The sequence below is a fragment of the Triplophysa rosa genome, linkage group LG7, assembly GCF_024868665.1.
Source record: "Triplophysa rosa linkage group LG7, Trosa_1v2, whole genome shotgun sequence".
Classification (NCBI taxonomy): domain Eukaryota; kingdom Metazoa; phylum Chordata; class Actinopteri; order Cypriniformes; family Nemacheilidae; genus Triplophysa; species Triplophysa rosa.
Genome location: NC_079896.1, coordinates 8,021,410 through 8,044,214, shown reverse-complemented (window position 1 = coordinate 8,044,214; position 22,805 = coordinate 8,021,410). Strand labels below are relative to the sequence as shown.

The 22,805-nt window shown below is 36.5% G+C and overlaps 3 protein-coding genes across 20 annotated transcripts in view; 2 read left to right on the top strand and 1 right to left on the bottom strand.

Moving 5' to 3' along the window:
- Window positions 1-2,078: 2,078 nt before the first annotated feature.
- Window positions 2,079-9,189, top strand: meltf (melanotransferrin). The gene is made up of 16 exons (XM_057338005.1): window positions 2,079-2,350; window positions 2,809-2,963; window positions 3,137-3,236; window positions 3,524-3,709; window positions 3,811-3,961; window positions 4,083-4,150; window positions 4,231-4,415; window positions 5,107-5,272; window positions 5,363-5,514; window positions 5,727-5,823; window positions 5,995-6,189; window positions 6,694-6,847; window positions 6,934-7,001; window positions 7,153-7,340; window positions 7,433-7,625; window positions 7,711-9,189. The coding sequence occupies exons 1-16, from the start codon at window positions 2,302-2,304 to the stop codon at window positions 7,776-7,778; spliced, it is 2,175 nt and encodes a 724-aa protein (XP_057193988.1). The 5' UTR covers window positions 2,079-2,301; the 3' UTR covers window positions 7,779-9,189.
- A 736-nt stretch (window positions 9,190-9,925) lies between these two features.
- Window positions 9,926-14,701, top strand: lrrc40 (leucine rich repeat containing 40). 3 transcript variants are annotated; one of them, XM_057338540.1, is made up of 15 exons: window positions 9,926-10,164; window positions 10,385-10,566; window positions 10,733-10,806; window positions 10,891-11,020; window positions 11,233-11,356; window positions 11,494-11,636; window positions 11,718-11,890; window positions 12,012-12,102; window positions 12,215-12,260; window positions 12,349-12,457; window positions 12,628-12,735; window positions 12,813-12,923; window positions 13,554-13,631; window positions 13,806-13,991; window positions 14,590-14,701. In XM_057338540.1, exons 1-15 carry the CDS (start codon window positions 10,020-10,022, stop codon window positions 14,693-14,695), a joined length of 1,806 nt encoding a protein of 601 aa, XP_057194523.1. In that variant the 5' UTR covers window positions 9,926-10,019; the 3' UTR covers window positions 14,696-14,701. The 3 variants fall into 3 exon arrangements, 1 of the variants encoding a protein (XP_057194523.1); XR_008963267.1 differs by lacking the exons at window positions 13,554-13,631; window positions 14,590-14,701 and adding an exon at window positions 13,632-13,719 and having other exon boundaries at window positions 13,806-13,920; XR_008963266.1 differs by lacking the exon at window positions 14,590-14,701 and having other exon boundaries at window positions 13,554-13,719; window positions 13,806-13,920.
- Window positions 14,702-14,710: 9 nt separating this feature from the next.
- lrrc7 (leucine rich repeat containing 7) overlaps window positions 14,711-22,805 on the bottom strand; it is an 89,597-nt gene continuing 81,502 nt past the window's right edge. For 7 of the 16 annotated variants that reach the window (XM_057338527.1, XM_057338528.1, XM_057338526.1 and 4 more), the window contains 6 exons: window positions 22,025-22,174; window positions 21,306-21,431; window positions 20,101-20,337; window positions 19,415-19,507; window positions 18,366-18,440; window positions 14,711-17,343 (listed from right to left, as the gene is read on the bottom strand). In XM_057338527.1, the coding sequence (XP_057194510.1) occupies window positions 17,176-17,343; window positions 18,366-18,440; window positions 19,415-19,507; window positions 20,101-20,337; window positions 21,306-21,431; window positions 22,025-22,174 (849 nt within the window). In that variant the 3' untranslated portion in view covers window positions 14,711-17,175. The remainder of the gene's footprint in view (window positions 17,344-18,365; window positions 18,441-19,414; window positions 19,508-20,100; window positions 20,338-21,305; window positions 21,432-22,024; window positions 22,175-22,805) is intronic. The other 9 variants (XM_057338537.1, XM_057338531.1, XM_057338538.1 and 6 more) reach the window with 7 other exon arrangements.

The following is a 22,805-nucleotide window of genomic DNA, read 5'->3' as shown; positions in this document are numbered from 1 at the left end:
CACACACAAATGCACACACACGCACAGTGAAAAGCACACATTTAAGATAAGGGGAGAGAAACACAGGTCAAATATTAAACAGACTATAAATTCCTATATGCAATATTAAGTAAGTAAAACTTTAAAATTCTAATTCTAAAGCAGCCCCCCGGGCCAGGCAAGAAAAAAGTGCAAAACAGTATGCAAACCGTGGCGAGGAACCCAACACTCCAATGGAGAAAAAAAACTCAGGAAAAAATCTTCCAGGCTGAGTCCTCATAAATTAGGTGATAAAATGCCAAAAACAATTTAGCGAATTCTAGGCAAAGATTAGAAATTTGAAAATGTTTAAATATAAATTTGAGTTAATTTATTTTGGATGCTTTTAGTCAAATCATAATTCCCACAGTTACAATTGTATTATTCCATGTTTTTGATGAGTTTGATGTGCAACAGATAAAGAATGAGTAAGTGATCCTTAACTTTTAACCGGTAGTGTATATAAATAATTGTATTGACACAAAGCAACAAGTCAAACTTTCAGCAATTTACTAACCAACACACCTTTATTACAGCTGGAGTAGAGAACAGTGAACTGAGGATATTGCCGGTTGTCATAATGTGCTGTATTATAGCCCATCATGATGATCTTACAACAAGTTTTCATCCTGTTGTAAAACAATAGCGTGAATTTCGCTTCGGAAGTCTTTGGAAAGATGTGGAACATCTAGTTTTCTGAAAAACAGAATCACAATTCACGTGATGGTCAAATTTCTCAGTTAAATTAATGTCAAAAGTCACTAAATCACTTATTGTACCTTTTTACATAGATCATGGAACCTCATAGTATTTTTAGAATTGATTAAATAACAATAACAACAATAACCATTTAATTGTATCTCTATTATCTTCATTTGTATATCATGCATTTTTGAACTCTTGACAGCCAAAACAAGCCTGAAGAACAGCATTTAATATTGCCAGCCCCTTTTGAAATAATTTTCTGTTGCTTTTTTAATTTACTGTTTTTTATACACTTAAAAATGGTACTTTAAACTAACTTAATTCAATTATGGACAGTGGTTCGACAGAACAGAAATATGTTATCTCTACTCAAATACGTAATGTATGATGAACTTCCATTTTTTTGAGTGTATAAAAAACAGTACATTAAAAATGAAAAAATATTTTCTGGTATAGCTGTTATTTTTAACATACACTAAATAAGCTAAATATAGCCCTTATTGTTAGGAGTTAGCCAGAAGTTTCTAGGGGGGATCCTCGGCTTTGTATACTGTGATATATGAGACCATCTTTTTACTGCACTTATGCTTTTTGTTGTCCTTATGCTGTTTCAATGGCTTCTATTGTTTACCTCATTTGTATAAGTTGCTTTAAATAAAAGCGTCTGCTAAATGACTAAATGTAAATGTAAGTTGGTTTTGTTACACTCATGGCATGCCCCAAGTACCTATAGTTGCTTTTTTTATGAATGCAACATAATCTGGTCACCAGGTCCTCAACCCAAGCACATGCTCTACACTTTACCACAATGGTAACCCCCCAAAAACATTAACATACCTCTTTTAAATACAAACATAAAATAAAATAAAAAAACTTGCACTCTCCCTATTCAGCCCCATGCAAAGCATGATGGGGAGTGGAAATCCTAGTTTCTATACTGCTATAAGTCATTTATGTATCTCTACTCAAATGAATTAAGTAAAGTGGTTCCAAATGATTGTGTTGTGTGAAATTGAACAAGCATCAAATGTTATTTTGATCTACTTGATTGTAACATGTTATTTTAAAATGTAAACATTTAGTTAAGCCAAAGCATAACTGTTTTAAGTCCGTTTAACACAATGCAATTGTGTTTGAACATAAACCTAATATGGTGTTAAAACAAAATGAATTATAAATAAATAAAGTGAACAGTATCGCGAAATCATTTTTTTGTGTACCTGTATTCATGTGACACTGTCTTTCCTGCGTGCATACCTTGTTTTTTTTCCATTATTTAATGGAGGAGGTGGACTTTCCAAGAATGAAAGACCCCTCTGTGTGCACCTTGGACCTCTGCCCGCGTCTCTCGGACGTGTCATTTTAAGCCTAGGCAAAACCTCACGCCTAGTCACATTACACAGTCTATAAATCTTAAAACCGACTGTGCTTCGAGATATTTCAAAATCTTTATGACAATGGTGCTGTAGAGGGTCCGTGTCGAAGAGCTGAGCTGTATTTTGGACTTTGAAACACGCTCTTCAATATAAAGCTGGAAGTTTTGAACTGCCACACATCTGCGCGCGCGGGACTTAAGAGATGGACACTTGGGCTTTTTTAGGCGTTCTACTCGCTGTTACGCATTATGGTAAGATACTTGTATAGTTCATATTTAGCATAGACATATTCTCCTAACGAGTTGAATATAAAAATAAACTTTTACAAAACAAAGAGATATTTCATGAGATGTTAAAAATAATGATACGTCATTCTGGCTTTAGCTTTAGCCTATCATATACGCATACATGGAAATGGTTACTTCAATAATAAACTTCGGTTTCTAGGTCTTGTAGTAAATAAAAGCCCTTTCAGGTACGCATGATGCATTTAGTCATTTAGCAGACGATTTTATTCAAAGCGACTTACAAATGAGGTAAACAATGGAAGCAATTGGAACAACATGGGACAAAAAAAACTGGTCTCATATTGCCTACCACAGATAATTGGTGCAAATTTGCTTTGCATTGAATGGCTGTTTTGTTTTATCTGTACATTGTTATTATATATGCCCCTATTCAAGTTAACAAAATAAATCACCTTTTGCAGTGTCCGGACAGAATACGGTAAGATGGTGCACTATTTCGCCCGCGGAGGAAACTAAATGCAAAGCCATGGCCGAGGCCTTCACCAGAGCGGCAATTAGACCATCACTGCGCTGTGTCGTCGCCTCATCAAAAGCCGAATGCGCTCAGAAACTCACCGTAAGTACTTACCGGAACTCCTTTCACGTGATATTTATTTCGACTACAAATCTACTAAATCCAAGTGATTTCTCATTTCATCCCCTATAAATATGTAGAAATATTGCTTACAAGTACAACTAAGTCTTTTTTAGTGTAAAAGAATTAAGTTGCATTTGTGATCATTTTGACAGAAAAAGGACGTTGATGCATTTTCAGCCAGTGTTAAAGACATATATGACATTGGCAAGCTTGCCAGCTTCAAAATTGCAGCTGGAGAGTCTGGAGTGGATGGTATGTTATTCTTTTCATGGCATTATTCCATGTCATTGTGATTTAAGATACTAGATTATGTCAATTGTACCTGTGGAGTCTGGTGAAGACCAGATGATGAAACGTCAAAATCATAGGTTGATTATTAACAGTTAACGTCTCTATCTGCACTTGTTGGCGTATCTGATGCCATTTACTGTTATGGACCTACTATGATAAAAGTCCTTTATAATAAACATACTGACATTGTGTACTGTCCTTAATTCTTGTTGAAGACATTCACATTTTTCTTCTTTTAATGGCCACAGGGAGAGGAATAACCTACTATGGAGTCGCTGTGGTAAAAAGAACCAATACAGCCATCAACATCAACAATCTTAAAGGGAAGAAGTCTTGTCACACAGGCAAGAATCGCACGGTTGGCTGGAACGTCCCTGTGGGCTATTTGATTGACAGTGGAAAGATGTCTGCAATGGGATGTGACCTTTCTCAAGGTACATGTGGGCTGTGCTGATGGTGTAGCTTATCTAAAACGTCAAAACTGATTTTGCTATTATCAAATGAAAAAGTATATTGTTGTTTCTGTGGGTTTTAGGGGTTGCTGACTACTTCAACGCCAGCTGTGTCCCGGGAGCTCAATCCGACCCGGCGTCTCTGTGTGAGCTGTGTGTGGGAGATGGGGCAGGAAAGTTTAAGTGTGAAGAAGACAACAATGAGAGATATTTCTCATATAATGGAGCATTCAGGTATCATATTAATGAAACACTGGGTTTTACTTATGATGAAAGCTACGCTAAAGCTGCACAATACTATATGTTTGCATTGATTGTATGAAATATTTGGAGCGTGTTGTTTTTTGGTTTGCAGGTGCTTGGTTGATGATGCAGGGGATGTTGCTTTTGTGAAGCACACTACTGTAGGCGAGAACACTGATGGTACATTTAAACTCATACATTTCGTATTTTTAGGAAATGTGGAGAATGTTTTTGTATGAATATTTTAACTTGCGTCTCAGGTCAGGGGGAGCCATGGGCTCAAGCACTTCCTTCAGATGACTTTCAGCTGCTGTGTCAGGATGGTACTCGTAGTCCAGTCAGAGATTATGAAAAATGTCATCTGGCCAGAGTTCCATCAAGGGGTATTGTGGTACACAATGACATCAGCAGTTCGGTGGTTTACAACATGTTGAGAGAGGGCCTGGTATGTTTCTTTTATAAAACTGGAGATTTTTTTTCAATTTTAAAGGAGTCATACGACACGACTAAAACGAATATTATCGTTTGTTTTAGATGTTATGCAATGTGTATACACGATTTTAGCTTAAAAAACGCTGCATTTTCCACATGCCGTGCATGTTTGTATCTCCTCTTTGCCCCGCCTCTCTGAAACGCACAGATTTTTTACAAAGCTCAACGTTCTGAAAAGCGAGGTGTGCTATGATTGGCCAGTGCGTAACCAGTGCGTAGTGATTGGTCGAATACTGCAAGCGTGTGACCGAAATGTAATGCCTCTTACCATATTTGGAACATCAGGTCCAAAGCAATTGAACTGACAGGAACACCCACCTTACTTGCGTATACATTTGGGCGGTCTTAGTCAAATCATACCACGAACTGACGTGGATTTGTGGGGGTGTGGTTAAACGAGGCGTTTCAGGCAGGTCTGGGTGAGAATTCGTTTTTAGATAGAATGCATCTTTTCTTCCGACACTTTTGCAATTTTATGTGTCTAATACATGCATGGGCAACTTATAACGCACCAAAGCCACAGAAAACACATATTCGCTCCATATGACCCCTTTAAATATAAACTTTCATTTGCTTTACATATATACGTTAAAGTTTCCGTTTGATTAAAGCATGTATTAATGTGTGTGCATGTGTCGTTTTAGCAAAAGTCTGAGTTCTCCATTTTCTCCTCAACATCCTTTGGTGGAACAGATCTGTTATTCAGTGATGCTTCAACAACATTCATCGAAGCGGGAAATGAAAACTATATTGAGTGGATAGGCCGAAGATACTATGACATACTCAGAGCCGTAGACTGTTCCAAATCAGGTATAGATGTTTATATTGAACATCAAAAACATTTATCATCTTTCTGTATTGTATGTAATGTGAACATCTCAAATGTGTGGGTGTGCGCAGATGTTCCCTCAGATCTTCGCTGGTGTGTTCTGTCTTACGGAGAGCAGCAAAAATGTGCAGACATGGCCGTGGCTTTCAACAGCAAAAATTTGATTCCCAAGATTAAGTGTGTCTATGGCACATCTGTGGAGGACTGTATGAAGAAAATTCAAGTATGTACATCAAGAACACAGACTTTTACAGGACAAGTTGACCCCAAATGATTATTTTGTTCTTTTCTTTTACTTATGGAAAAGTATATTCTTCATAAATGTACTATATTGTGTGACAGATTTGCAATGTCATGATAATAGGTTTTTGTTTGTTTTTGTAATCTATGAGATTCACATACCCAATATTAATCTGAATGCTCTGTTTTCTGTAGAACAAGGAAGCCGATGCCATTACACTCGATGGAGGCTACATTTACACAGCTGGCAAGAGTTTTGGTCTGATACCTGCTGTTGGGGAGAGCTACACAGGTCAGATCCATCATTAATATTGTACTTTATATGCTTTTACCTTCTTTACATTGCTTTATATAAAGTAGGTACAACTATTTGGGTAACTAGCCTGAGTAGTGTCCAGTAATGTTTACCGTATAACCGTTATTAATTTTGGTGATTTTCATTGTGATTCTTTCTGTGTTCTAGGAGACACTGATGGCAGCATTTATTATGCTGTTGCTGTGCTGAGGAAGAGTAACAGTAACATCCAGAGATTCAGTGACCTCAAGGGCAAGCGCTCATGTCACACGGGTTACGGCAGGACCGCAGGCTGGAACATTCCCATGGGTTTGCTCATAGAAAAGGGCATCATCAGACCACAAAAATGTGAAATAGATCAAGGTAGGTTTATGTAATCCAAAACTTCAAACTTTTTTAAGGTATTTTCCGTGATCTGTTAATGAAATTCATTGTGTTTATTTAAATAAGATTGTAAAATAGAAGCATTTTCACTGGTTTTAGACTCTTGGATTTTACTACATATTATGAATCTAACCTGTATCATGATGATGTTTTAATTTTACAATATTTAATTTGAATATAATGAGCGATAATAAATAATTAATACGTAAAGCTAATAGAACTAGATGTTTCAATCCCTTTAGTAGGAAACTCTTGATAGTAGCAGTCGGTGTGGAGTGGTGAAAAATGATTATTGAACTGATTATTATTGATATTGATTATTATTATTAGTAGTATAGTAGTAGTGGTAGTAGTATTGTATCATGAGTGTTTAATGTTCCAGTTTAATGTTATTAATAAAAGTTAGTATAAAAGTGTTTTAGCAACTGTTGCATATTGAGATAAATGGCATATATTACACTTCTGTGCTACATTTTTTCTTAGCTGCTGGCGAGTTTTTCCAGTCATCCTGTATACCTGGAGCTAATCAACCTGGTATTCCCAAAAACTTGTGTGAGCAGTGCATTGGAGACTCCAGTGGTCAAAATAAGTGTGAAAAAGGCAAAGACCTGTATGATGGTTACAATGGAGCCTTTAGGTAAATGAGAGATTCGTGCAAATTTACCTTTTACAAATTCTTTGCTTGAGTAAATATTTAAGCGCAGACGTCATTTATATTTCCAGGTGCCTTGCTGAAGGTCATGGTGATGTGGCTTTTATCAAACATTCCACTGTATTCCAGAACACAGATGGTAACAAACATTAGTTCTGTGTTACTTTAAGACATTTAAATCTTTATTATATTATATTATATTAATTATATTATATTTATTATACTGTATCATACAAGCTAACAATGACTTTGTCTTTGGTTCTCCTGTATCCATTTGTTGTTATTTCTAGGAAACAATACAGAACCTTGGGCGGTACACCTGACTTCCCGTGAATTTCAGCTGCTCTGTTCTCACGATTCTCGTGCTGAAGTCACTCAGTATAGCAGGTGCAACATGGCCCGTGTCCCCTCCCATGCTGTTATGGTGCGGCCTGATACCAACCATCATGTTATCTTTGGCCTTTTGGACAAAGCCCAGGTAACACACAGAATTCCAAACGTCTTTTGTGCATTTTCAGTGTGAAATGATGATGGATACTGAAAATGTCTCTTTTCATTCGCATCTTTCAGGCATTTTTTGGAGTGAGTTCTGCCTTAGGTTTTAAGATGTTTGAGTCTAAAGCATATGAGGGGTCAGATCTCATTTTCAAAGACTCAACTATTACTCTGATTGGTGTGGGAGAGAGGAAGACGTATGAGGAGTGGCTTGGCAAAAGCTACATGGATGCAGTGGTAGCCATGGAGTGTTCAGCTTCCTCAACAGGTACTTTCAATTCGGAACGTTCTGAATACAGTTTAAACTTTTATGGTCTAACTCTCCACTTTGTGTGCATTTGTTTCTTCTCCAGTGTTTTCCTTATCCTCAATATTGCTGATGACCATTGTGAGCTCCCTGGTGTCTCTATTGACTTTGTAGCCGGTCTGCCAGCCAAAATAGGTGCCCATGGCATCTTCACCTCTTCCGGCCTTCATACAGTACCATACCAATATTAATATTTCAGTGATTCAATTAAAAATCAAGCTTTATATGATACGTTAATTAATATTTGAGAACCAGCAATGCACTTTATCTGTCCATATTTTCTCTTCTGATTGTAATACACGGTACATATGATTATGGAAGATTTTATAAAAGGGCCTGAAGAAATGTTGCATAATGCAATAAGCAAGTAGTAAGCAAGGTAATTTTTTCACCGTCTGTATTATTTCTCCTGTTAGATTGCTGAGGGCAATAGCCATATCAGTGCATATGCTTTGCCTGTTACATATTTATTGTGCGGTGTTTATTGCATCTTTCAAAGCTACATTTTATTATTTTATGAGCTACTTGAAGGCACATGCCATATCAGGGAATATGCTGTGTCTAGCACTTTACTCTTTGAGATATTTAGCGCGGGGTTACTATCACGTATACAATATGCACTGGAGTTGTACTGCTGCAAGAATTGAATTGAATTAAAATAGTTGTTTTCCCCGAGCTGAAAAAAAAGGAAATTTGTTAAATATTTTTCTTTATTATTAGCATTTTCTTTGTTTAAGTTTGTTCACAAATCAATTGCACATTGTTCTTCAAATTCAAAATAACTTTTAGCAATTCGGTAAGCAATCACTAAGATCCAAGACCTTGAATTGTGATACACTGATCAAAGCATTGTTTTCGTGGAGTGAAAACATCTTTCTAGTTCCTCCACAATTCTGTTGCAATATTGTTTCTATTGCAAACTCTTGTTTTTGCATTTTGTTAATATTGTTGCAATGCACACGTTGAATCCCATGACTAAACAAGCTCAAACTATAAGGTAACATTTTACTTGCCATTTTTTGTGATGTAGCATGGTTCAAATTCCATAAATTATAGCCTATAATACACAATATTTGATTAAAGTGAATATGTACACTTTGGGACACATTCCCCAATTCCAAGCAGATGGGGCTCAACCATTACCATTAACCAACTTTGCCATTTGTCCAAAACCTCATCATTTTGAATTATTTTTCCTCTGGTTTATATATCTTATCTATGGCTTGCTTATTTTCACTGCAGTGGTGATGTCTGTTTCGTTAGACTATGACCTGCTTTTCACATTTTTATACACACTTTATCATTTGATGTGTTTCTATGAGATATGTATTTGTATATGTTGTTCAGATACCATATCAGTGTATATGTGCTGACACATTAATGTCTTATTAATACTTGTTGTTGCTTTTTTCAATGAAATGATCCAGATGTAACTAATATTTAGTTGCCAGGCCAGTGTGTCTGCTCAAATATTATCATGTACTGCCCACGTGGACTTTTCTTCTTTTTAAAATAAACAACTAACAAGCATCAAGAAATGTGTGGGTTTCTATCTGTCGTCTGATTTTTTGTTAAGACATTGTCATCATACAAGTTACTATAATGCAGAGACGCGGGATTCCATATTAGTCCAAATTCGATATTTTTGTGTTGGAAACGCATTACAAAACATGAAAAACAAAAATAAAGCATATTTACTTTCTACAAAATAATTCTCTAACCCGAGGTCATATTGAGGCAATAAGGTTGTCGTCATATCCATATTTAGTAAAACGGTGACTAGATAAATGTATTATTACATAAAGTAAACTGAGAAAACGATAAATATTTGAAGTGCCACTGCTGTTGTCTTTCTGCTTACTAACGTTACAGTAAATTAGCACCATCTGCTGATCATTTATCGTAGTGTGCTTACTGTATATCATTGAAACCTCAAAAGAGTGTGTGAGCAAAGGAAAGAGATACATTTGTTGGAAGAAAAAAAGAAGTTTTTCCACTAAATATACATTTTAAATCGTAGTTTAACTTATTTGTTAGTAAAATTGTTCTTGTCTGTCTGTCTTGTCGCAAATGCAATCATTCGTTTACACTTTACATTGTTTCATAAATTCCTTATTTATTTTGGGGATTTTTAATTTTTATTACAATACAATTATTGATATTATAATAACATTTTTTAGAAGTGAAGTTAAAGTTAAATTAAATTAAAACCTTTTTTTCATAATATGAGACTTTTATTTTAAACATTGGGCGCCATATTTGAGTAGCTGACACTATTTTACTTCACACCACTACCACCACCACCGTGTTCAAGACAGTTTACAGGTGTTTTAAAAAACATATAACACCGCATTCATGTCTCGCTTTAAGAGAGGAGCCCACGTGGACTCCAGAGCAGGATTCAGACAGGAGAAAGAGGACTGTCCTGTGCCATATGGATTGTTAAAAGCTGCTAGAAAGAGCGGACAGTTGAATTTATCCGGGCGCGGTCTCACTAAAGGTAACGTTAACGCTATTCAAAATAAAAAGAACACTTTCTGTATGTGTCTATTTATGTTACAATGTTGTTATCTTACAACAAATCTGCACAGTAACGATATTTTAATAGCAAAATAAACCAAACTACAAAAACGTCTACTTTTGCATTAGCTTCCACGATGGGATATCTTTACTGTATGGTGAGCATTTAAAAGGTTCTAAGTGTGATAATGTGGCTTTAGTTCCTCAGAGTGTGTGGAGGTTGAACTTAGACACACCTAAGGAAGCCCAGCAGAACTTGTCATTTGGAACTGCAGATCGCTGGTGGGAACAGACAGATTTGACCAAACTTCTGCTGACCTCCAACAAACTTCAAAGCATCTCCGAGGACATCAAACTGCTCCCTGCCCTGGTTGTCTTGGATGTAGGTCTCACTCGCTTGTTTTTAAAGAACGTCTATTCAGTTACTGAATTTACCTTGAATAACTGAATGACAGCGGTATTTATTGTTTTACTTTTTATGATGTATATACATTTCAGCCAACAAGAACAAAAAGGTAAAACATTTTTTTTGTGACTGCCTTTTCCAGATCCATGACAATCAACTTAACTCACTACCAGAATCTATTGGAGAACTAGAACACCTGCAGAAACTCATCGTCAGGTATTGTTTTATTAACTCTATACAGAACCTCACAGCATATCTCGTTGTTTTCAATGAATAGTTTATTTTTTGTCCTCTCTACAGTCACAATAAACTGACAGAATTTCCTGCTGGTCTCGGGAGACTTACAAATCTACATTGTCTGCATATGCAACAGAACCAGATGGAGCGTCTTCCACCGGATTTAGGCCAGCTGGTTCATTTAGAAGATCTTGTGCGTGATTCATTGTGATCTTTTGTTTTTGACCAACAACAACACAAAGCTGCTTCCAAATGTCTTCAGTTAGTGAAAAAGATGCATGTCTATGTTAAATAAACCACAGCTTTTTAATCCTGTTATATACTGCATTTAAGTATGTAACATTTATTGACGTCAATTTTCTATGACTTAAAATGTCGTTTTTTCACACTCTTCCCCCTCAACAGGATGTCTCCAACAATCTATTAACGGATATTCCGGAAAGTCTTTCAAACTTGACCAATCTTATGAAACTGAATTTGTCCTGCAACAAAATAAAGAGTCTCCCTCCTGTAATCAGTGAGATGAAAAGTAAGTGCTTACATTAACAGGTTAGTTTAGGTGAGACCGCTGAATGGCACCCGACTGTCCAATCAGAATCGAGAGTTCCAGAGAACTACTTAAATGTAGGTTTGGTTCACTCATCCTTCATTTGTTAACCTTCCCAGGCCTGAAAATGCTGGACTGCTCTCGAAATCAGTTGGAAAGCGTACCTCCCGTCCTGGCTCAGATGCAGTCTCTCGAGCAGCTATACCTGAGAAACAACAAGTTACGCTTTCTGCCAAAACTGCCCTGCTGTAAAGCCCTCAAGGTGAGCAAAGATCATTGATTTGCTAAAATGACGCATCCCTTGAATGGAAAAGCTAACACAAGACTGTTGATATCTGTTAAGGAACTCCATTGTGGGAACAACCAGATTGAGGTTTTGGAGGCGGACCATTTGAAGCACTTAAATGCATTAAGTTTCTTGGAGCTCAGAGAGAACAAGGTGAAGAGCCTACCGGAAGAAATAACTCTACTGCAAAGCCTGGAGCGCCTGGATCTTACTAACAACGATATCAGCAGGTGCTGGACATATTATGGGCTACAGTTCATAAAGCGTGTTGCTCTGGTCACTGAAGATCTATTTCTGCGTTGTATTTATTTATACAGCGTTCTATAAGCATCTCTTTCTTGTGTGAAACAGCTTGCCTTCTGGACTTGGCACATTACCCAAGCTGAAGTCTTTGTCTTTGGAAGGCAATCCACTGAGGACAATCCGCAGAGACCTTCTGACTGTAAGTGCACAACATTTCAAAGCAGCAAAAAAGCTGGTGGTCTTTGTGATGTCAGATACGGCACTCTAATGTCAGAAAGGAAAGTTGCAAGAGAAGATCTTCTCTGTTACAGAAAGGCACTGGTGAACTCCTGACATATCTCAGAAGCCGAATACAAGGTGGAGATATGATTATTTGGTTGTACAGTTTGTTTTATTCATTCATTATAAAAGGACAAAGAATGCTTCTTTTGGGGTTTGAATATAGAGCCACCTAATGGGGATCTGAGAGAAGAGCCGAAAACAGCAATGACTCTTCCAAGCCAGGCTAAGATCAATGTACATGCCATCAAAACTCTAAAAACACTGGACTACAGGTACATGAAACCTGCATGTATATCAATAATTTCTTTCCTACATATATTAGTTCTTATAAAGTTATGAGTACTAAATGTGCTAAAATCTCATGGAAGCAATAGGAGTAGGGTTTTATGTATCAAATACATTGAAATATTAAGTGTAAATTAAAATATCAAATTGTTCTTAGTGAGAAACATGAGGCATCTATTCCCGATGAGGTATTTGATGCAGTGGATGACAGTCCTGTGGCCAACGTGAATTTCAGCAAAAATCAGCTAACAGCTGTTCCACACAGGTACTGGTGCGCTAGTTCCATGTCATTATGGAGATCAAGTATTTTACTGGACACTTGTGATCTCCCGTTTCTTTTAGAATTACAGAGTTAAAGGACTCCCTTGCAGACATTAATCTTGGCTTTAACAAGCTAACAACTATCCCAGTGGACTTTTCCAAACTGCAGCAGCTAGTACACATAGATCTCAGGTAATCCAGATGTTTTATGTACAGTACTATTTAAAGGTCCAATTCTAAAAAAATATCTTGTAAATTTATAATCTCCAGAGAAAAAAAGAGAAAAATCAACTCTTTAGTTTCAAAGGATAGTTCACCAATAAACCGTTTATATTGTTAAGAACGTATTCAATTAGTAGAGTATTCAACCAGTGAAATTTCAACCGGTGCATTATTTGAAGTCATAAATATTTACCAGTTGACAAATTATACAAATTTGTGAATTCCTCTAAAGAATATTGTTGAAAACAGTGGTTTATGGTGAATCACGGGTGGGCATGTTAGAATGTTCTCCTTAAAAAAGTCAAATGGTCAGTACTCTTCATACCTCTTAAGCTCTGGTTCCTTTTTTTTGCATTATTTTTTACAGAATTAGGTATACCTGAATTTAAAAGAGTGCCCTAGCCACATACCTAAAATTGTGACTTATATAGAGTTGGCAACTTGATAGTTACTAACAAAGATTAATCCTGAATTAACAAATGAGGTATCGGGTATGTCATGTTCTGATAAATCAGTGCCTTTAAGAAAAACAGTTATGACTTAACAGACAGAGATCCGTCAAACATGTCATCATTTACTAAAGTAGCGTCTTTTCTTCAGGAACAATCTGTTGAGCTCGCTGCCAATGGAGCTGGAAGCACTAACCAAACTGCGGAGTATTATTTTGTCTTTTAATAGGTACGTTGTACCACAACCTCTTTAGCAGAAAGATCGCTTTAATGCCATCCTACAAATACAGCAGCTTTTTGGAAGTGGCAGCTTCATGGTATTTTAATTTTGATATACGTAACTTGACTGCACATATAATATATGTGTAGGTATAATAATACAGTATTTATCATTTATCATAAGGTTTAAGTCATTCCCAGATGTGTTGTACCATACCTCATCCCTCGAGACCATTTTGATCAGTAACAATCAAGTTGGAGGCATGGATGGTGTTCGACTGAAGATCCTGAACAGGCTGTCTACTCTAGATCTTTCCAACAATGATATTATGCAGGTGCCTCCGGAACTTGGCAACTGTACCAGTCTCAGGTGAGGGTGATGTTCCTTGTTCCATAAAACTTTAAGGAATATTGTTGCTGTTCAGCTTTGGAGCATTGAAATATATAGGTGCACTGTAGTGTTTCTGGCCTGTTACTGGTTTACATGTCATGTTTTCGATCAATCTTAAACCCGATTTTTACTTCTGCGTCGGACCTACGCCGTAGCCTCTACGCCGCGTCGACAGGCAATGACCACTAGGCGTCAGTGTCCTTGCTCGTGTTGCTTGTGTAACCAAGACAAGAGCCGAAGAAGAAGCAGCTCGTTTGAGAAGCATTAGCAGTGATAGCGGCAAGTAAACAGTCACTTTTGTTGCAGATTTGAGATGTTAAATACAGAAGAACAAATAATTTACTTGGATAATTCATTCGGAAATGAGTTTGAGTAAACATGACGCCATCGCAGAGTTTTTTGACCTGAGGGAGGGGTTCAAACAGACCAATCACAGCGCTTGCGGTCCGCGTTGAGTTGACGCGTTGTTACATTTTTGGAGAGGTGCGCGTAAGGCTACGGCGTAGGTCCGACGCAGAACCTTAAATTGGGATTTAGTCACAAGAAAAATAATTGTCTGTTTTGTGTATGTTTTCAGAGCTTTAATGCTTGATGGGAATCCTTTCCGTAATCCAAGAGCTGCTGTTTTAAGTAAAGGAACGGATGCTCTGCTTGAGTATCTCAGAGGTCGTATTCCAAAATAACCTTCAATTTCAATGTCATTTCCATCATCACCATCACACAACAACTAAATCTTGTGCATAACACTGAATCAAAAGTGTGTTACAGTACATCTTGGTAGAATTGGTATGATTTGCACTGCAAACACCGACCATAATGTGACCCATTTACAATCATATCCTGCCATTTTTCTCTTACCTGCCACTCTGGTCTTAACATTGATAACTGAACATCATACGTTTTGTAATGGCATTTTTATATACAGTATCAACCGTCTGCATGCTTTTTACTGAAACTGACAGACAAACCAAATAAATACAAAATGTTTGGGTTCAAATGTTACATGTATTGTCCAGTATGAAGGCACTATAAATAATGCAAAATGATAGTGTATATATAAATGTGGTGATACAACATAAAAAATATGTTTTGGTTACGCATATGTATTGTGTATCTATGAAATACCACAAAAAGACGTTGTAACAATAGTGACGTTTTTATTATTTGTACAATAAAGACTTTGATACATTATTCAAAACAACTCTTAGATACTGAAAAATTCTGTACTCCAAAGCCGAAAATGGCTCCAATATTAGCGGAACAGCATTGGACTTTCTTCTCCTTTTTATACAGGTTTTAGTTATTTTAGTTTTTTAACTAAAATGTATTTTAAATATGTACATAGCATCTGCAAAATGCATTCTAGACACAGAATATAAGTCAATTACATATTTGCGGTAATACAGAAAAGAAACTGGAAGGAGGAAACTTGCATGTGCAAATAAATTATAAGTTAAATTGTCACTAATCCCTGTGAACTAAATTGAATAATTTATTCTATATATAATTACTTTTTGCACAAAAATGAAACGGCATTCAAGTTCAGTAAGTCTTAATACTGCAGAAAGCTTTAAGTACATTCACAATCTATTGGAATAATTTAAATGTCTCCATTCATAGTTATTTACATCAATACTGCAATTAGACTGAATAGTACCATATATTACCTTTTATATTCAATAGGTCTTTAAACACATACAAAAATGACCATTTGTATATTCATATACATATATACGTTTATGACACAAAATTCACATTTACTTAAGAAAGAATTGTACATGTTCCAGTATTCCCTTTCCTTACAATCTAACTCTCTTTCCATACATTTGTTTTTGTATTTATAAAATTTAATCATTTGAGCATAGCTAATTATAGCAATATATTAGAAACCATTATCTGAAAACATTTAGTAAAAATAATCATTATCAAATGTTCTTTCACAATAATATTTGAACAATTAATTGCATCATCCGTATAATAATCTTTAATAGTCAACATATTTGAACAATTAATTGCATCATCCATATAATAATCTTTAATAGTCACCAATCTTTCTCACAAGCTCTGAATAGTGAGGGATGTATTGGGGGCTCTCCTGCAAATGCTACATTTTAGCAACATTTTTAAACATGTCCAGGGTTTATTCAGGAAAACTGTATGGCACTGTTTATAACAAGAATAATGATTTAAAATGCCTTGTAAAATAATGGTTATGTAAAACACAAAGACCCCTAATAAGCATAATAACAAAAGTTTAAAAGTAAAAACATGCTTTAAAAAATAAAACGAATGCTTTTTACCTTTTTTCAATTCAACGTTTTAGTGTGTGATATGAAAGTAGCTTGTGTGATAAACAACTGCCAAATGACGTGCATGAATTTTCCTGGCAGCAAACTACATGATTATTATTTAGCAAATGAATAAAACCCAGCCTGATCTGAGAACAAAAATCCATGATTTTATCTAAACTAACCAGTAGAGGGTGTTTAAAACTCAACAAAGGAACTGAACATTGCTTGGGCTTCTCCGTCATTTGATTTGTGCAAATACAGACTCTTTAATTCTGCAAGATTAAAAGGGATAGATTTTTGTTTGTGAGAAGGATAAACTTTCACATCTTCTAAATGTTACAAAAATGGAATAGTGTTAGAAAATCATCAGTCTCTTTGATTCACATTATACGCCCGGTTCACGTTTTCATTGTAAATGTATATATTTACACAAGGCATTTACAAAGTTGAGGCAGTGTTATGGTGGATAAATGTCCTTAAAGCAGATGTGCTTTCATGCTCAAAGATCAAACTCAAAAGCCGCTAGGAAAAATAGGTACAAAATAATACGCCATATAAATAAGCAGGAAAAACGCACCCACTTACAGCCACAGGCTGAGATAAAGAATATCAACAACATCAACCAAAGATTTCAACCAATGTATGTTTGTGTATCATGTATAAGCCGTATGGAACGTTATTAGATATGTCCTCTATTATACATTTGGCACTGGAAATTGCCATTGGTCCAGCAATTGGCAAAATTGTTCCTAGATAAAAAGAAGATTTACAAGTTCCTGTGTTCCATCCGGGCGAGAAGTCTTTAAGCTATAAAAATATTTATGTTGTGCTCTCCCTTAAGATTACCAAGTCCACAGTTTTCGGGAAATTCTTCAGAAGAGACACAGCAGTTTCATGCTCCATGTGTAAGAAACTATGTCCGTTGGCCTGCAATGTAAGAACGAAGCACATGGTAAACAAAGCGAGTCGGGAAAGAGAGGCGGGAAGGGATAGGGTGCGGCAGCACGGGAGGGCAGGCCTAGCTCGAGGACAGAGATACACTGTGAGGAAGAGAAAGGAGAGAGGGAAAGTGATGCTGACGGGTGGAGGAGATCATGCTGAAAGAGAGAAGGTGGAAAGAAGCTGGTTTTTAGAAAGACGGTTCCTCAGTTTACTCTGGATCTGTGGAAAAAGATTGCTACGCCGTGATTCGGATGGCATACGTTGACCACACACAGGACCAAAGACTTTACCCATAAAGTTGTGCAAATTAAGGAAGAAATGTCTGGTATTCACTTGGCACCTTTAGCATAAATGTGCATGTGTATAATGTCAATAGTAGCAGATTCGTTTAAAGGGATAATTCAGCCCAAAATAAAAATTCTGTCATCAATTACTCCCCCGCTTGTCCTTTCAAACTTTTATGACTTCCTTCCTTCCGCAGAACACAAAAGAAGATCATTTGAAGAATGTTGGTAACCAAAACAATGGTGGTACCCATTCACTTCTATTGTATGGACCCAAAACCAATGGTCAATGGGTACCGTCGTGGTTCAGTTACCAACATTCTTCAAAATATCTTCTTTTGTGTTCTGCAGAAGAAAGAAAGTCATACAGGTTTGAAAAGACACAAGGGGGCAAGTAAATAATGACAAATTTTTCATTTTTGAGTGAACTATCACTTTAACAGAAATTCGGTTTCACTGCAAAGACCAGATTCAATCTGTCTGATTCAAATGATGGCAAACTGAGGTAGGTGGTGTAAAAGACTCATTTCCCAGTATAGTATATCAGTCATAATTTCATATACAGTAACATCATTACATAATCTAATTTCATGCTATTTCATTATTTCAGATTTATGTAAGATCATTTTTAACATCAGAGGGCAATAATGCATGTCAAAATTGGACAAACATCACAACAGACATCCATGCTCATTTCTTTAAAACAAACACACGCATACACATACGCACACACACACACTGGACACTAAATGCCACATGCAAAGCCCTCCACTGGCAGTGTGGCAGAGGATGCATTGCTGTAACTCGTGGGACAACGTGATGGAGAACGGCGTTACCTTCAGAATTTTGTCCCCTGGTCGAAGAACGTTGAAGGCAGGTCCATCAGGCTGTACCCTAGTAACAAAGATACCCTATAAGTCAAAAGTGATATGAGGTTAGGAACCACATGGTAACTATGGTTTAGAATCTTTGCCTTTTTATGTGGATTTATTTTTTCTTGGTTCTCAAAATAAAAGAAACCATAATATAGAAAAGATATTCTTTTATAGCTAGAAAATATTGTACTGGAGAGAAATTGCTGTTCTGTCATGAAGGGTTATAAAAGCATGGATTTTTAAAAATGCAAATGTTAAAGTTAAAATGTATAAAAGCTTGGATTTTTTAAAATGCAAATGTTAAAAGTTAAAACAATGCATCCAGTAATAAATATTACTTATTGTTTCAAAAATGTTTCTTTGCTTTTATCAAGGCAGAGATTATAAAGCATAAATAGATAAATAACATGTGGGACCCATCAGTATGCGCCATGTTGAATACATTTGAAGTCTCATTATTGGCGCCGTATATTGAGTCCACCAAACTCTACATCATTTCTTCAGGGATCAGCTTCTTAGAAGATCCCCAAAGCAACAATATACAACACAAGTTATCTTTACACTACGTATGGACATAAAACTACTTTTTATGCAATATGACATCATTTTTAACAAAGCACGATGATATAGTATTATAACGTTCAACAAACACATTGTAAAACATATTTTACATTTTACTACACGATCTGCATGAATAGCTACATTTCAGAAACAAAACTTTCCATTTCCTTTTAACTAACAATCCCAAAATGTTGCCAAGATATGAAAAGGTTAAAAGGTAAAGCAGTCAGCTGATGTGCGAGGTTGTGCATTGCAGTAGTGCACGTTTCCATGGAAACTACCGAGAGACACACTTAACTATAACCGAGGAGAGATAGCTTTGATTTCGCTCTGTATAAAGAATTATTTCAAGTGAGATTTCCGGGAATTAAGCGCTGATACTAGCATATTAATGTACGTTGTGCAAAGTCCTTTGAAGTAGATTATAAATGAGAAAGAAATGGTCTTACCATGTCCGAGGGCTTGAAGGGGTTTCCCTGCCCGCTGATACCCCCTGAGATACTGAAACCAAGGCCAGGGTTCTTCTCAATTCTCACACAGAGCTATTTAACAACCATAAACAAAATCAAGGAGTCACAAAAACAAAAGTAGAGGAATAAGATGAAAGAACACCCCAAAGATGTTAGCATTTACTTTTTTTTAAATTAGAGCAAATTGACCCCAACAGAAATCTATTACATGGAAATTTACATTTATTCATTATACAAATGACATATATCTATAACACCTCATATATGGTTATGTATCAGATATATAGATCAATGGGTCATAAGTTCTAACTACATCGTCTCCAATAGAGTTTCTGACTTTTTTTAATGGGTTTTCTATATAGTGGTTCTCAAACTGGGGGCCCCAAGATGGGTCCAGGGAGGCCACAGTTTCTGCGGCATTTTATGAAATACAGAAATTGATCATAAGTTTTGTGCAATCAAACATTAGATATCAAAAATAAGACCACCAACCAAAAGAATTGATGTTCCAGCATTGTATAATTGAATGTCTTTGGTTTAATAAAAATGTTACGTTTAAGATCGTAAGTCTTTATTTGGGGGGGCCACAAAGCAATGCGACCCACACAAAGGGGGCCTTACAATGAAAAAGTTTGAGAACCACTGTTCTGTGAGATTAAGAGTACCTGTTCTGGAAAGCCATCCATACTCTTCTGGCCTTTAGTCTGGATGAAGCAGCGGGCACTCTGTGGCCGGGGGCTGGTGGTGGTTATGGGCATGGGCATAGGCAGGGGTGACTGGTACTGCTGGATGGACACCTTGTTGATGGCCCCCTCATACTGCTGGTCACGGGCAGTCCGGTGGGGCGGGGGGGCTGAGGTGATCATCATAGTCTGTTGTTGATGGGGATTGTGAACACCAGGCTGTGGGCAAGATTCATCCTAATGTTTAATGATATGAAGAAATACGGTTCATTTCCATTGAGATCTGCGTGAAAATGTGAAAAACTGGTTCTATATCAGTATAGACAAAAATGATGCATTAGCTACAAAGAAATGTTTATGACATTTCATTTTCAACACTAGGTACAAGTTACGTTCATTTCATCCGAAGGAAAATTTTCCACAATATTGAGAGACAACCTTTAGGCATTCGCAGATAGACTGAGGTTGCTAAGGAGACCACGCAGGAACACAGCGATGTGAAAATCACAACAGCAGGTAGTAATTAACCCTGGCATTTGACAAAATTAACATGGCAATCACAATACAACGGAGACATCCACCTCCGAGAAGAAACAGGTTAAGTCAAAGAAACTAAAGAGTGGAGTATGACCGGCTTTAATACACCGAGACGTCTCGAAATATTTTAATGAGATATAATGAGAGCCAAACAAATGCAATGAATCACTGCAGTTTAACATGACTTGTAAAAGAAAAGCAAGCATTTCAAAGGCAAGAACGTTTTACAATGATTGCGTCGCTAAACTCCGCCCTCTCACAGTGGGTTGTGGGTATTATGCTGCCTTCACATGCTCTCGGAAATTGGATAATTCCCACTTCGACCTGCAAATAATTTATGGAACGGTGCTCTTTTAATGTTAGCAGATACTTGTAATGTTTTAATGCTACTAAATCATTAGTAACATTAATGTTTTAATGTCACTAAATACTTTCAATGTTATTAAATCCAGACGCTACTTTGAGGGTTCAAGTGGGAAATATTGAATTTCCGAGAGCACAGCATTGTTAGCCAATTGATACTCATTTCAACATACTAATCGAAATGTCGTCGAATACTATTTGGGACGGGTAGTATGCGCATTGGGCAGGGATTGTCTTTAGAATTGAAAAATAAATCAATTGAAAAATAATTGAATAAAACATTATACCTTTTTGATGATATTCATGCTCTCTGGTGGCACGTCTCTTCGTCCCAGTGAATACGGGGCCCACTGGCTACTCGGGGAAACGACCTCTTGTCCGTTATCTAAAATATTGCTCTGTTGTGAAGGAGTCTAAAAGGAAATAGTGCTATCAGTATTCAAAACAGGGCTGTGAAAGTACACTTGACGATGAGTCCAAACAAAAATACTTGTTTTTTAAATACGTAGAAGAAAGGATGTTTTTCCATTCCCCTTAAACTGTAATTACCATCTCACAAGTGAACATTAGGTTGCTATTACGTGCTTTCTTCAATTAAAGGACTGTTTTAACTACAGCTGGTTTCTTTAAATGTTTGATTCGATTATACAAGAGACAGAAAGATAGATGCCATTCATAGAAGTCATTCATATTTTGAGCATCTTTTCCATTTTCTGTGATTTGAGGACAGAATAAGAATGCAGCGCATAGACCAAACACAGACTGAGCACATGCAACACAAAACATCTAAATATGTTTTACATCACAGTGAGGGACAACGTCTAGCGCCTACTTACAGTAAATATGTGTTATATGGGCTTCCTTTAAGAACTATAATACTGTATATGTGCCAGCATCATTGTATTACCATTGTTTTAGAAATTAAAACGATGGTCTTCAAGAATTACGTTAATCTGAGTTTTGCTTCTTCATGCTGAAACTGGGGCTGAAGTTGCTTCATACTCACATTTGGTAGAGGTAGCCACTGAGTTGTTTGGTTTTCATGCTTTGTGTTATTGTAAAAGTTTATTGTCATGCTTCTGCTGGCATGCGGTGCAGCATAGCCTCCAGAGTACAGCATGCCGAAGTTTACTGTGTTGTGCTTAAGGACAGCGCTCTGATTGGAGGGAAACAACCACATGACATGGGTGAATGGGTGCACCACACAGAAAAGTCAAAGGGTGTGCGTGTGGCCGCGGGTGGCAGGGGGTGGACACTGGACTGCCACACACACATACACTGCTGTAACAAGGTGAGTAAGCTTGACAAACAGAACAGCAATGGCACATTGTAACTGGAGAAATGACACATTAGTGATACACAGAAGTTACATTTGAATAATATTAATAGCAGCAGTGTGTGACAAAGCAGTCTGAGAAAAAGAAGGCTCACCACCAAACTACACAAGGTTTCAAATACATAACTGGGTTAATCGCATGAGGAAATGTCTGGACCGTGTTATATCCCAAATGCAAAAGACAAAATCATATTTGCCACAAAAATAAGAAATGAAGCTGATGTTTTCAAATTTCATTAATTTTACTACAAATGTCTAAAAAACAAACAAAACAAAACAAAAGGTAAAAGGGGAAATATTTATTTGATGTTTTAAAATTAATTATATATTTTTATAACTATAAATATAATATTATACCTTTCTAAAAAAACGTAAATAAATATTTAAATAAATAAACAAGAAAATAAAAGTAAAGTAAAATTAAATAAAATATGGATTAAGGGAAAAGGGA

Bases quoted from the DNA above. Each gene is read 5' to 3' on its own strand.
- meltf (XM_057338005.1), top strand. From the start codon at position 2,302: ATGGACACTTGGGCTTTTTTAGGCGTTCTACTCGCTGTTACGCATTAT. The intron at 4,416-5,106 runs GTATGTTTCTTT...GTGTCGTTTTAG, and splicing joins ACATGTTGAGAGAGGGCCTG to CAAAAGTCTGAGTTCTCCAT. The intron at 6,848-6,933 runs GTAAATGAGAGA...TTATATTTCCAG, and splicing joins GGTTACAATGGAGCCTTTAG to GTGCCTTGCTGAAGGTCATG.
- lrrc40 (XM_057338540.1), top strand. From the start codon at position 10,020: ATGTCTCGCTTTAAGAGAGGAGCCCACGTGGACTCCAGAGCAGGATTC. The intron at 11,637-11,717 runs GTGAGCAAAGAT...ATATCTGTTAAG, and splicing joins CCTGCTGTAAAGCCCTCAAG to GAACTCCATTGTGGGAACAA. The intron at 12,924-13,553 runs GTAATCCAGATG...TCTTTTCTTCAG, and splicing joins CTAGTACACATAGATCTCAG to GAACAATCTGTTGAGCTCGC.